At 32.8% G+C, this 15305-nt stretch overlaps 1 protein-coding gene across 4 annotated transcripts in view; it reads left to right on the top strand.

Moving 5' to 3' along the window:
• BRD10 (bromodomain containing 10) overlaps positions 1 to 15305 on the top strand; it is a 116240-nt gene that overhangs the window by 61262 nt on the left and 39673 nt on the right. For all 4 annotated transcript variants that reach the window (XM_072841269.1, XM_072841268.1, XM_072841267.1 and 1 more), the window contains 2 exons: positions 13 to 1418; positions 10190 to 10269. In XM_072841269.1, the coding sequence (XP_072697370.1) occupies positions 13 to 1418; positions 10190 to 10269 (1486 nt within the window). The remainder of the gene's footprint in view (positions 1 to 12; positions 1419 to 10189; positions 10270 to 15305) is intronic.

Raw genomic sequence — 15305 nt, 5'->3', positions numbered from 1 at the left:
AATTTTCTTTAGGCTTCGGGAGCAGGAAAGAAAAGAAGCAGAAGAAGCTAGTCAAAAGGAAATGGAAGAATGGGAAAGAAAACTACTAGCTCAAGCAGCTCCAACTTGTATGGAGACCTTGTGGGAAATTCCAGCTATTGGGCATTTTCTTTGTTTAGCCCAGCAAATTCTAAATTTGCCAGAAATAGTCTTTTACGAACTGGAACGTTGTCTTCTAATGCCTCAGTGTAATGCTTTTCTTTCTAAAATAATGACTTCTCTGTTAAGTCCTCCTCATCGCAGACCTACCTTACATCGAAGACCTACTTTGCCTTATAGGACCTGGGAAGCAGCACTAAGGCAGAAAGTACAGCAGTGGTACACTGCTGTAGGGCAGACTGAAAATCCCGATAACTGTGCTGAAAAGCTTGGGTTATGTCCTCAGTTTTTTAAAGTTCTTGGAGAAGTTAATCCATTGGAAGAAAAACCTTTTCATGAACTGCCTTTTTACCAAAAAGTGTGGTTACTTAAGGGTCTCTGTGACTTTGTTTATGAAACACAAAAAGAAGTTCAAGATGCTGTACTTGGACAGCCTATTCATGAATGCAGGGAAGTTATCCTTGGTTATGATTATTTGGAAAATGCTTATGTGCATTTTCCACAGTTTTGTGGTGCAGATGTACGGATTTATAAACAGAGACCTTTTCAGGCCCCAGAATTTCCAATTCCACCCATTAAAATACAAAGAGTACCTCGGATCAAACTGGAGAAATTAAAGTGTGACTATGTCAGTACAAGCAATGGTGAACATAGGTGTAGTAGAGGTCTGTCCTCTGGCTTCAAAAAAGAGCAAGAACTTAATTTTGATGCAACTTGGGGTTCTACTAAAATGAACTTGGATAATCATGACATCTCTGATGAAATGGATGTGAAATCTAGCTGTGAAATTAGAATTCACAGGCCCTGTGAAATTAAAAAAACTGATTGTTATAAAGAAAATTTAGAGGAACCAGGGAGTCCAGGGGAAGTTACTGGCTTTGGAGAGCCTCTTAGTCCAGGTGAAATAAGGTTTATAGAAAATCAAGAAAAATATGGTGAAGCTTCCAGAGTAAAGCCTGAACCCAGTCCATTAAAAGAAAATGCTCTAAAATCTTGCCAAATACATGTAAATGGAAGTCACAGTGATCATCCAGAAATTAACTGCCACAAAGTTGTAAGGGACATTCTGTTAGAGCAGAGTCACAAGAAAATCAAGCTAACTAAAATGAGGGCAAAAAAGAAGAAAAAGAAAAAAAAGAAATTGAAAGATGTTTTAAATGAAAACTTACAGAGAAAGCGTGAAAGTCTTCATTCTCTGGCATTCAAATCTTACAAACCTGAGATCCAGAATAAGTTATTGATCATCAAAAAGAAAGCAAAACACAAGAAGCACAAATCCGGTAAGCTAACACAAATGGGTGAGGATTACATTTAAGCATACTTCATGTTGTTCTTTCAATTAGGCATCATGGAAGACTCTGATAGAATGAAAAGTGTGCGCGCGCGCGTGTGTGTGTGTGTGTGTGTGTGTGTGTATTTAAGGGGTGAAGTTTTATATTTTGCCACATGATTAAAACCCAGAGCAGAAGAGGTTTTGTATACTAAGAAAAAATACTAAGAAAAAATAAAACCACTTCTCATAAATGATAGGAACCAATACTTCAATGCTTGGTTGTTCTTTTCTTTACTCAGATGTTTTTGCTTTTCCTATTGCTTGCCTTTTAATCAGTTTATGTCTTGTTTGTCGAGAAGATATGTGAGATAAAAACAGATGATTAACTCCATGTATTAAAAAGTTACAAAAAGTTGTCTGGTTGGGAAAAACTTGAATTGTTCACTAAAATGAGTTTCGGTTTATCGTCATTATTTCTGGATTTCAGTTTTTATGTCTTTGCTCAGTAACAAAGATAATTCAATAATAAGTTGGCAAATGAAGGAGTGAATTTTGTTTAGCTGATGTAGTCACTGTTATATCTTAGTTATTTAAATAAATACAATCAAATATATTTTATAATATGTAATGTATCATTGATAAGGAAGCATAAAAGTACTATTAACAGGCTTAATTTGTTAAACTGAAAATCGCAAAGTGGTCTACATTGACCCAGGTGATGAAAAACTACAGTTGCTTAAAGTAACTTTCAGAAATAAGCCTTTTAACTTTTATAATAACCCATTAAGTTATATAAATTTAGTTTGATTTGGCAAGTTCTCTTTGAATTGTTAGCCTCTAAAATATTAAATAATTGTTTTAAATTAGAATTATTTTTCTAGTTCATACATAAGTATGCAATATTGTATTATTTATTACCATTGTCATCTGAAATCTTTTATTAAGTGTTTATTCATGACCTAAGGTGATTATGACTTACAGGGGTAGGTATTGATGTAATTCCTATACAGACTATACCAATATTAACTGCTAGGCATTGGATTAAAAGGAATTTATATTGTAAGCAATTAAAGTGTTACCACATTTTTTAAATGGAAGTTCAGAATATTTATAGATCAGAGAGAAAATTTGTGGGAGTTTCATGTCCAGTTTTAGAAGAGTGAATGAAAAAAAACTTGGAAGCAAATTCAGCAAGTTATTTATGTACCCTCTCTGAGCATGTTTATTTAGGTGGGTACAGAAGTCTTACAGGTATGAAATAAAATAATGCACTTGCCTCTACACTTTCTAATTTTATCTTCAGAGCAAATTTTAGAAAGTCTTCAGTAACAAAAATTCTTAAATCTGGCAAATACAGATTTGTATTTCTCTTCTGTTATAACAGTGTTACATAAAATGTTATGACAACAACAAAAGATTTGTTTTAGATCATTTTCTACACTTGTCTTTCTGAGGCTTTGCCCTGGGCTCCTTTATTAGTTGTGAGACATTGTGGCTTTTTACAGTCAGTTTTGGGCAAACCCTAATTCAGTGTTTCCTCTTTCAGTCTTTTTAAAAGTGGGCTCCATGGTGACAAGTTTGGAAAATGTGGAAATCCTCCTCTGATAAGTTCACTTTGTGCATTAGTACAGGTCCATGCACTTTACAAAACTCCTGTATCGGGTATGTTTTGGAATTCAGAAATCATTAGATTATAGAAGGATATTATGATGTATGTGTTTAGTAAGTAACATCTCCTGTTGAGTTTGGGTAGCACCTGTAAGTAAACATAATTTCTACAGAAAAATGTGTGAATAGATTAAATGAGATAAAGACGAGAAAGAACTGTAGAACAGTTTGTTCAGGTTTTGCTACCATACAAATTATTCTTAAAACTTTAGTTTTGAGAACCATTAAAAAACAAAAGATTTCATTTATTTATTCATGAGAGACACACAGAGAGAGAGAGAGAGAGAGAGAGAGGCAGACACATAGGCAGAGGGAGAAGCAGGCTACATGCAGGGAGCCCAATGCAGGACTTGATCCCAGTACTCCAGGATCACGCCCTGAGCCAAAGGCAGACACTCAACTGCTGAGCCACCCAGGTGTCCCAGTTTTGAGAACTCTTTGAACTTAAGAACTGTGGATAGGTGATTCTGGGCCTGTGTTTTAAGGACTGTGGGAAGTCTTCAAGAAAAGGAACTGTTTAGTTTTGTTTAACCTGGTATTTTTCAAGTTTATTTGAACATAGAACTTTTTTTTCAAGTAATAGCATTCTTGTAGAACATGCTATGGGTTAAGTTATGTCATCCACGAACCTTCACTTAGGATGAATCAAATTCTGTGTGTAGTTAATATCCATCTTACATTAATTACTACAGGCTTTAATTTTTGGTGGAATCTCTGCATTTAGTAGCTGGGAGATAATTTTTAATAGAAAGTACAAAGAAAAATCAATTGAGAATGATTGGATAATTTTAGAGCACTGTGAGGCAGTTTTGCAACTTTTAAGCATTTTTATCTATTTTTCAGAGTTTTCTTTCTAGTTCTTAATTTTTCAGTTCATTTTAATTTGGTTATTTAAGCCTGGTTTTTTTTTGGTATATGTTTTTATTGGAGTTCAATTTACCAACATATAGCATAACACCCAGTGCTCATCCTGCCAAGTGCCCCCCTCAGTGCCCATCACCCAGTCACCCCATCTCGCCGGCCACCTCCCCTTCCACTACCCCTTGTTTGTTTCCCAGAGTTAGGAGTTAGGAGTCTCTCATGTTCTGTCACCCTCACTGATATTTCCCACTCATTTCTCTCCTTTCCCCTATAATCCCTCTCACTATTCTTTATATTCCCCAAATGAATGAGACCAATGAAGCAAATGGTGGGTATTTGTCATTTCTAATGGCAATATTCCATTGTATACATAGACCACATCTTCTTTATCCATTCATCTTTCGATGGACACTGAGGCTCCTTCCACAGTTTGGCTATTGTGGACATTGCTACTATAAACATTGGGGTGCAGGTGTCCTGCCATTTCACTGCATCTGTATCTTTGGGGTAAATCCCCAGCAGTGCAATTGCTGGGTCGTAGGGTAGTTCTATTTTTAACTCTGAGGAACCTCCACACAGTTTTCCAGAGTGGCTGTACCAGTTCACATTCCCACCAACAGTGCAAGGGGGTTCCCCTTTCTCCACATCTTCCTGTCTTGTAATTTTCACCATTCTGACCGGTGTGAGGTGGTATCTCATTGTGGTTTTGATTTGTATTTCCCTGATGGCAAGTGTTTAAGCCTGTTTCTTACTCTTAGAAACATTATAGAAGAGAAAAACATTGGAATAGTTTCTGTTGTACATGCTTATAGCACCATATACTTCTACTTTATAAAATTTGTAAAATTTATTTATAATGGTTGCATTTATTTCTACATTATTTTGATCATTGTCTCTCTTATTTTATAACATTCTTGAGGACAGAAGGTTAGCACAACACATTGTTTAGGAATCTGTTGAATAAATACATGAATACACATAATATGGTTAACTCAGATACAACTAAGCTTAACCCCTTAATATGTCTTTTGTATCTTTTTAAGCATTTATATTTTTGAATAGGATTGGATTAATACATACCATTTTACAGTCTATTTTCTGCATAACAATATACTGTAAATATCTTTGTGTGATAAATAGATTTCTGTAGCATTTTAAATGATTGCATGGGATTCTGTTATGTGTGTTTTGTAGTTATTTAACCAACCTTTTGGTTGTTTTTGATGTTTTGTTATAGATTGTGTAGAGCAGGTAGAGTTGGCTGAAATCAAGTAGATTTTAAAAGTTAGAAAGCTTTTTATAAAATCTGAAAAAATAGGCAAAATGATTAAATATACATCAATTGTTAGAAAAAGCTTACTGTGTTTTAAGTTATTCATTTAAACCAATTTGGTTTGGAGGGTCTTTTCCCCCTCCTCACATGGTCATTATTTTTAATGAAATCATTTTGTGGTAGCTTCTCTAGACTGCTTAAAATAAGTAAGACAATTGGTGTTATTCTTTCATAAGTGTGTAAACTAAGGTTCAGAAATGGTGCCTGAACCATAGTGCCTGGCATGTGATTTGTTTTAATAATTGTTAAGTATATAATAAAAGATCAAGCAGAGGGTAAATCAGTGTGCTATCGTAGTCTCAGAAGGTTTCACGGAGGATAAAGGACTGAAAAATAATGGGGATGGGATAAATGAAAATTGGTTACTAATATGAGCAAAAGTGTGGAGGTATAATTAAGCTGGTGTCACTGAAAAAAAAACACAAAAAAAGCTTAAGGAAAAAGTTGCAAAGTTGAGGTTTTAGAAGCAGTTTGAATGATGAGAAGAATATGCCAATTTGGGGTGATCTCTTTTTGGGCAGGCAATGCTATTTTAAATAATTGCACCAGGTGCCCAGTGCAAGGAAATGAGCTTAAAATAAGACTTAATGTGCAAAAAGCAGTAAGCTTCTTTATGGGGAATAACTGAGACAGCAATGTAATCTGCAATATTTGATCACATCCAGGCCCATTACTATAAGAAATTTCACAGTATTTTGTTGATAAACATTATAGAACCTAACTACAGGTTCTATGTGGCTTTAGATACACATAGGAAAATTTTTAGAGGACCAACTTAAGGTGCCAAGATACAAGAGAATGAAAGAATTGATAGAACACCTTGTCCTTTTACTTTAATGCTTTGTGCTCTTTTCCTCTTCAAAAGCTAATACTTGTAATGCTAACTGTATACCAGGCAATAGTCTAAGCCTTTTATACATATTGTCTCATTTAATTTTCATAAAAACTCCGCTAAATGCTATTGTTATTCTCCAATATATAGATTTTATAGAATTAAAAAACTGAGGCACATCTTCATTTTTCTAGTTAAGAGGTGTATCCCCACATTCTGAAAGACTAGAATTCTGAGTCTAAGTTAAAATGTAAAATATATTTTTAGTTACATTGTTTTTCTGTCAAGTCAGGCTTCCTTACTATAGCGGTTATGGTTTTAAAAAGCTTCCTTACGCTGCATTGAACACTAATTACTAGGCCATATGTCAACTTGTGCCTGGAAAATAGATAAGGAAAACTTAATATGGCCTAGTAATTAGTGTTCAAGTGCAGCCTAAGGAAGCTTCTTAAAACTATATTGCCCATGTCTATGTGTTAGGCCCAAGGATTGTGTTGAAATTCTGTAAATGCTTTAAAGTGACTTCTGACTTTAGTACAATCCTAGATCTGAGAATTGTAATCTGTTTTATGGGACCAGGTGACTTAGGGCAGTGGAGGTGGGTAATATGATCAAGCTTTTGGTAGAGGAATGGAAGCCCACTGGGGGGCAGTATGTAACTTGCCTGTATATATCTTGCCATGGAATAAAAACAGATTACCAAATAAGGCTATGTGGTTTTGTAGTTTCCCATGCTCCATTTTAAAAGTAGTATAATAAAAAGGAAGAGCAGATTTTTACTGAAGAATACAGAAAATTTGTATTCAAATTCTTATGAGGGTAGAGAATGAAGATATTAATAGTATATGCATATCTTCTCACCAAAAGAGATGCTGTAAATCAATCAGAAGCAGATTATATTCCTGCAGAACATTTGAAGGAATACAGTATTTTATCATAAAAAGAGCACAGCTTTGAAGTGAGACAGATCTAGTGCAAATATATGTTCCAGTGCTTATTAGCTACAAGTCCTTTATCAGTTTATTTACCTTATTGGTAGTCTGTTTCTTTATCTGTGAAAAATGAGGTTAATACCTACCTTGCTACAATCATTAACAGAGATTAATTGGAATAGCAAATGCATACTACTAACATAGTGCCTGGCATGTGATAGGAATCAATAAATGGTAACCATGATTTTCAAGAGGTAAATTACATAATGGAAAGAACTTGGACTTTGGAGTTAGAATCCCTGGCTATGGTGCTAACTTACAGTGTCACAGTTGGGTGACTTGAGGAATATTTTTTATCTTCCCACATTAAATTTTGTTATCCCACATTAAAGTGAGGTATTGCATACCTTAGAAGATTGTTTTGAGAATTAACTGAGATAATTTACATAAATTATCTTGCTAAATGTCTGATATATAATAGGCTCTCAATAAATGTTAGTGTTCTTACTACCACTCCTAGATCATGTTATAAAACTCTTTGGTAAATTGTGTAAACTATTTATTGTCAGTGTTTTCTTTATTAAAAAATAATGGACTCAGATGGGCCCTAAGAATTATAGACAATTACCTGCTTTCCTTTTCCTATCTCCAGATTGGTGAAATTTCTGTTGAAATAGAAAAATAGGGTTATTCTATTTAAGGATCATTTCTCATAACTTCTTTAATGAAAAATGCTGTAAATACAAAATGAATAATGTGATTTCTGTTAATAATTCAGCCTAGTAAGAACGAGAAACACAAATCATTATAATACTGCATGATAAATGTACACTAATATACATACAAAGTAGAGTGGTAGCACAGAGGACATATGAGCAAGAAGGGCTAAGAGCAGGAGTAAGTTAGTAAAAGAATTTGAAGAAGGTTAAAGATAATATTTGGTTTAGACCTTTATCATCATGGCTTACCTAAGGGAGATAACAATTAACATTGACCACTTAACCATGTGATTAACAGTAGTCTAAGCTCTTTACATGTCTTAATTCCTTTAATTCTCATAAAGTAGGTGATATCATTATCTCTGTTTTCTAGATAAGAAACACACAAGAAACTACACAAGGAAATAAAGTAACTTGCAGCTAATAGTTGATTAGAACTGATATTCAAACTCAGGTAGTTTAGTTCCAAAACTCAAGCTTAAACCAGAATACTACTTCTGTTTACTTAATCACATTTAAATATACTAATGATATGGTGAAAGGAAATACCCAGTAACCATTTGATGTGCTTAATCCATTAAAATAAGAGTGACTTCTAGAATTAACTGAAAATGTACCTGATATTAGTGCCTATGGAGCTACAATATGGAATTTATTGGGAATATCAAGGGTGACCTCTTGTGCTTATGAATAAAAACAAAATCAAATGATTTTTAAAAAGCTAATTAGAACAGTGCTGTGGGGAGGAGGAAGGGAGGATAGGGAAGGATTTCATCTCCTTCAAATTGTTTTTATAACTTTCCCAGACTCAGGCAATTAAATCTTTTCCTATGAACTTTAAAATATTGTAGTTTATAGAGGAAAGGCATTCTTCTCTCTGGAGTCGTGAGATACCTTCAGAGGTATCTATTGCACCCAGTTTAGAAATTACTCTAGCTGTATTATAGAGATACCAGGAATTTAATCACTTCTCCCTAAATATTGGTTAAACAGACCACTCCCTAACCTAATTTTGTAGAAGTTTAATTTTGGTATAGGTTCTGTGTAAGCACAGAAACAAATAATAGTGATAAGGGTTATGAATATGACAGGTCATTTTAATTAAAAGTAAATGTTTGACAGCAGTTGATACTTATTAGAATAAGAGTAAAATCCATGTGAACCTCAGTAACTCAAAATTTGTAGTAGTTCGGACATAGTATACATGCATTTGATTGAGTCAAAAGTTAGAAATTATCAAATTATAGTTCTGTGATATGGTTAAAAAGGGAATACAGAAGAAAATACAATTATATTGTAAATGGAATTGTGCCTCCACGTTGAATAAAATGTTGCAATCAAAAGGACTGTTTGCATGACAGATCATAATCTATATAGAATACTTAGAAAGGAACAATAGGGGTTGTGTTGAGCAGTTACTTTGTGTACTCATTTTCCCTTCTGCAAAAAATAGTAACTTTTAAACTGGTTTTAGTTTACAAATGATTGTGGACTAAAATTAACTTTTAAGTGTTTCCGGTTAATTTTTTATTCCCATACATAGATTTTCATCTCCTGCAGTACAGGGTTTCCATTTTATAATTCTTTGTTTTCCCCATCAGTTGTCCAGTGCCCTGTATCTCATGTTTGTAGAATAATTAACAGCCAGTTTGTTATTGATTTTGCTAAATGCTAGTGGAAACAAAACATAATTTAAGATGTTCCTTTCAAAAAATAGAGATTATATGCATATAGTATCTCTTTTGTCATGTTAAATACACCAGAGTAGATATACTTCAGTATATGGTAATGAATTAGATTTCTTCAAGAATGTGGATTTATTTTCCCCAGTGTTTTCTGATTGCACAAATGAATAGTTGCACTTTTTAAAGGGATATTTTTACTTTGTTTTAAATCTGGTTATTGAATACTTTCAAAGGCAGCCCATTAGGTGAGTGCAGAGCTAAAGGGATAGAAAAATCTTGTTTCCTAAGCTGCTGAGAGGATTTTCACATTAGGTTGGCTTAAGACCATAGTCTTCAGAGTATAGTTTTATGCAAGTTTCCAACTGTGGAAGTCATTGTTAAAAGGTAAGTTTTTTTTTTTTCTTATGTAATCTCATTTTAAATTGTGAATTAGATTTTAACTAAGCAGTAGTAATGTGACATTTTTTTTGCCAAATCTTATTACAGTAAATTCTGATACTGTGCAAGTCATCGCAGATTTTGATAGTTTCATTCATATGTAAAGAAACCGTGTTTGTTAATATGTCTGTTACAGGTAGTTATAGTTTAATGTTTGCTTTTACTAGGACTTGTCTTGATTCATCATTTTTATTTGACTCACTAGCAACCATCTGTTATATTTTAACTTTCAAGGTTCTATGTAATTTGTTTTTTGTTAATGAAGTGCTATAAACAGTATTATGAAGCTTTTCTCTTTTAATCTTGAAAGGAAAAAAATCCATATCTAAAAAAGCAATCACAAAGAAGAGGAAAACTGTCACAAAGTCACCTACTGTACCAGAATTTCAGGTAATGTTTCAATTTTGTCTTAGCATTTTTTAGTTTAAATTTCTGTTTTAGTGTTTATATTGCTCCTCAAGAGATTGGCTAAATTCCACTGTAACTCACATACTTTCAATGAAATGTTTCCATCTTTGACTTTTTTCCCTTCAAGTGCAAGGCATAGCTAAGATTTAATCTTCAATATTTTTTACCTCTGTTTTTGTCCTTGATAGCCAAAAATTTCTTTGGTTTTTTTAATATGCTGTGTTGCTTTGTAGAAGTAGTTTAATAGAATATATATTATATATTATAAATTTTATACATTTATATATTTATATATTAAGTGTTTATATATATGAAAATAAATGTGTACATGAAACTCTTCAAGAACAAAGCGTAATTGTAAATAGGCAATTTACTTTTCATTTATTTGAACACTGTAGAAATGGTTAGATGTATTAGCTCAAAACAAATCTTTCAACTCTTAGCTATATATGAACTTCAAAGAGAATACTAAGTAACATTTAATTGAATGGTCTTTAAATATTTCTGCAAAAAGAAAACAGTATATTTGTTATATTATTATGTGAAGAGTTTTTCATTTGTAGCTGGTACTAGGATAAATAGAGAATCTAACTCTAAATAATACTTTTATTTCCTGTTTTATAAAAGATGTATTTTCTTCAAATGATTCTTTTTAAAAAATTTTGTATTACTGTGTCCAATCCAGTTCCAAAAGTTTTATAACCTAATACTTAATTGCCAAAAAATAAAAGTGATGTTAAAATTAATTTTTGTCGGTCTCAAAAAGAAAAATAAAGGAGTAATAACTATGAAAATATTGGTAATTTGTAATGTGAATTTAATATATTTATTAAAAAATGTAGACCTATTTTTCAGTAAAAATCTTATTTTTGGAAGTGTTTTTATAGAAGTTGATTAGTAAAAATTTAATATTTTTAAATAAGCAGTGAAAGAAAATAGACATTTTCTTTTAGTTTTTTATGATAGAATATTTTTAATGATCTTAGAATGAATTAAAAACATTTTTACAAAATCATTTTATATAATGTAACCTTGGTTACAGAATATTTAGTGAAAAATATGTATTTACTGTTTTACTGGGAGGCCTTTCTGTTGTTTGTATCTCTCATTCAGTACTTGAATAGTATATTGTCATTCTGTCACTGATATCATCATAGCCTCTGCTATGCTATTTTTCCCATTCACTATCCCTCTCAATCCCTTAAAATATTGGTCCAGGGATATAAATCTCAGAAGAGATCTGGCCTGCTGTTGATATTTGTCTCCATTCCTGTCTTAGTGAATGGACTTTCATATGTTATAAGTGGCATAGACAGTGTTAAAATGGCAAATGGTATTTATTAGTGAGGCATGAAATTAATCTAGTAGATTACATGACCAGCATTCCTTTTTTAAACTAACAGTTAAAATAGAAAAGAAATTATGAGTGTGTCAGATATAGCAAGGGTAATATTGTTTCATGAAAGTTTGGTTTTGATGTTGTGTTTATTGTACTGGCATGCAACGTAAAATATATTTTTGACCATGGGTCATGAGCAAAAAAATTAGAAAGGCACAATACTAAGTGATGCTTTGTCAGTTACTGACCATTTGCTTACCACTCTCAGAAACTTAAAGTGAAAGTATGTGTTTTGCCAAATTGAGGTGTTTAAAATAAATAAGTAAAATCCCCTTCCTGGTTCTTAAGGTGTCCTAGAGAGAGAGAGAGAGAGAGAGAGAGTGTGTGTGTGTGTGTGTGTGTGTGTGTGTGTGTGTGGTTAGGATGGGGAATAGACTCATGAGAACTGGTTCTTATGCCTAGTTTATATTACAAATACCATGGTATCACTCAAAAAAGAAAATTGACAGCTGTCTCCTAGGAAATACATCATTTGCTTCAAATAAAGAACAGGAGATAAGACAGTATTAGTTACTAGTAAACTTTGTTGTTATGGATGAAACCTACAGTTTTGCCTTTCAAAATAACTTTATATAGTTTGTTTCTTTGATTATTTGGAAATTCCCCACATGTAAAAAACTGATTATTATATAATAAAGAAGTGAATTTATTTCCTTCCCAAAAGCATTTCAGATTCTGCAAATTGTTCTTTTTTTTTTTCTTTTTTTTTTTTTTTTTTTTTTAATAGAGAAGGAGAGAGAGAAAGGTGTCGGGGAGGCTATGGGGCAGAGGGAAAGGGAGAGAGAGACAGTCTTAAGCAGGCTCCATGCCCAGCAAGGAGCCTGATGTGGGGCTTGATCTCACAACCCTGAGATCACGACATGAGCCGAAACCAAGAGTCGGACACTTAACCAACTGAGCCACCCAGGTGCCCCTGCAAATTATTCATTTTATCCAAGTTCTTTAAAGATCACATTTCTAGCATTAAATATAAAAACTTTATAGAAAAGTATTGCTGGAAGATTTTCTTTGTAGTATATATTCTAAACTATCTTATTGCTGAAAATAATGAAGCTGTTGGTGGGTAGATCTTAGATCCCCCTTGCAAAACCTGACTTATTTGCCAAAGGACTAGTACATCTTTAAATTGATTTAAACATGCTAAGAAAAAAAATTTTTTTAAAAACATGCTAAGAGATAAATGTGTTGAGGAATTAAATTGTGAAGTTTATTTTTGTTAAGTCCTAATGAGTGAATCCTGTTTTGGCCTCAATTACTTTTTTTTTTTTTTTAATTGGAGTTCAGTTTGCCAACATATAGCATAATACCCAGTGCTCATCCCGTCAAGTGCCCCCCTCAGTGCCCGTCACCTAGTCACCCTAACCCCTCAATTACTTTTTAATTTGGTAGTGTTTTTGTTGACTTTTTTTAAAGCTAGAAATTAACCTTGTCTGCCTATTTGCTTAGGAGGAATCCATGTTTACTTACATGTATACCTAATATCTGTATCTCAGTTTAAGAAGATAATTATCCCACCTTTATTTAAGGCATACACTATAGGTATTCAAATGGTGGATTGGATCTGTTTTTTTGTATTATAAAAGGACTAACCATATCTGTGCCATTTATTCCAAGAGTTATGTCAGTGATTCTCAAACTTTAGATAGCATAAAAATAATCTAATGCCTTTATTAAGAATGAAAATTCCTGGGTTTATCTTCCAAGATTCCATCCTTGATTTAGTGGATCTAGGTGGATACCAGTAATGTGCATAGTGGTTAAGCATATGGATTATGGGACCAGGCGATATAGGTTCTAATGCCAGCTTTACCACTAACTCTGTATCCTTAACCCCTTTGTGCCTCCAATTCCTTATCTGTATAGTCAGGTAATAATAGTACCTACTTCATAGGGTATTGTGAGGATTAAATGATAGAGCTTACTATTTTATTTATTCTTATTTTTTTCAAAAAAGCATGCAGGTGCTTCAGACATAAATAGTGTTATGAGTAGGAAAATCAACTAAGAACTGGCTTAAAAGCATCTATTATTGACCTTTAACACTTTTTTCAGCTACTTAAGACCTTGAAATCTTGAAGTTGGTCATGTTTCATAAATCATGAAATGTCATGATTAAGCCTACAAGAATTTGAAAAGTGACAAACCAAGTAATATTATTTGCATCATTATGTCTAATCAGAGGGAAAACTTATGCTTAGCCCTACTGTAGTGTTATAGTGGTTATATATTTGGCATGTAGGGGAATTTTTAGATTTTTTTTATTTAGTAGTAGTTGCAAAAAAATTTGGAAATATTTTTATTTTTAGTATTTAGCATGTTGGTGATTTAAGCTTTGATATCTTTAACAATTACGACTTTGTTAAATTGACTTTTTAAAATCAGTTTTATAAGACTGTTAAACTGAAAACTAAATATCAATTTTCTTCATAAAATTAATTTTTGCCAAAAGCCTTTTATTTTAATATTTAAAAGAGGAATCTAATATTATGTGAATTTTCATTTTGTATGCAATTGTTTCAAAGTCATAGAAAGTATTTTTAAAACTTAGTGTGCCAAGTCTCAATGAGGTCAGTTTCTAAAATAATGTGAGAGCCTTAGTTACCTTGACTTTGCTTTTCATTGGTAACCAAGATCTTTGAATGTAATGCATACTCGCTACTGTAGTATACGTATGATTTGCTGTAAAGCCTATTTTGCAGAGGAAATCCAGAATCCAGCTGCTAAGACTTATGTATTAGTATTGTTTTCAAACATAAGCATAAACTCACAGATCCTTGACATACCTCTGAAAAAAACTGTATTTCTCCATTTAACCAATGGCAAAACTAAAAGATATGAAATAGGGATGCCTGGGTGGCTCAGCAGTTGAGCCTCTAGCTTTGACTCGGGGCATGATCCCAGGGTCCAGGATCAAGTCCCTCATTGGGTTCCCTGCAGGAGCCTGCTTGTCCCTCTGCCTATGTCTCTGCTTCTCTCTCTGTGTCACTCATGAATAAATAAATAAAATCTTAAAAATAAAATAAAATGAAAGATATGAAATAAAGTAACAAATTGAGGCCCTCAGTGTAACAAAATGAGACCAAAATTAAAGTTGGAGTTCAACTACTTCACTGTGTTAAGGACCTTTTGATTATATTATTATTTTGAATTGCTACCTCTTAATGTAAATGTTTTCAGCTTCATCTTTTTCATTTCTAACAGGATGGGCTTTACTTCCCTTTTTAAATTCTTTCAATTTTTAAATATTGTGCATTGAGAGAAACGTATCTCATTAATAAATATAAAACATCTTGTTAATCAGACTTACTTTTCATATCACACAATACTGCATTTGCAGATTTTGAAGCAGTCATTCTCCTTGGTACGGTGATCATAAGGAATGAGAAGGAATTTTCCTGTCCTCATAGTTCTAAGATGTTAATGTAATTTTAGTTTAAATACAATATGAAATTTAAATTTATACCATGAATTTAATATTTTGCTTATAATTTTTATAATAAAGTGTAGGTTTGCTGTATTAGCATGATACTGAATGAGAGGTCCAGTTTGCACCTATTAATGTTGACTTCTACATTACTTTCCCTTCGTGTTTTAATATGATTTGCTCTATTGCTCTAGT

Source organism: Canis lupus, chromosome 10, assembly GCF_048164855.1.
Source record: "Canis lupus baileyi chromosome 10, mCanLup2.hap1, whole genome shotgun sequence".
Lineage (NCBI taxonomy): Eukaryota > Metazoa > Chordata > Mammalia > Carnivora > Canidae > Canis > Canis lupus.
Note: the sequence above shows the minus strand (reverse complement) of the source record. Positions and strands in the feature narration are given on the sequence as shown.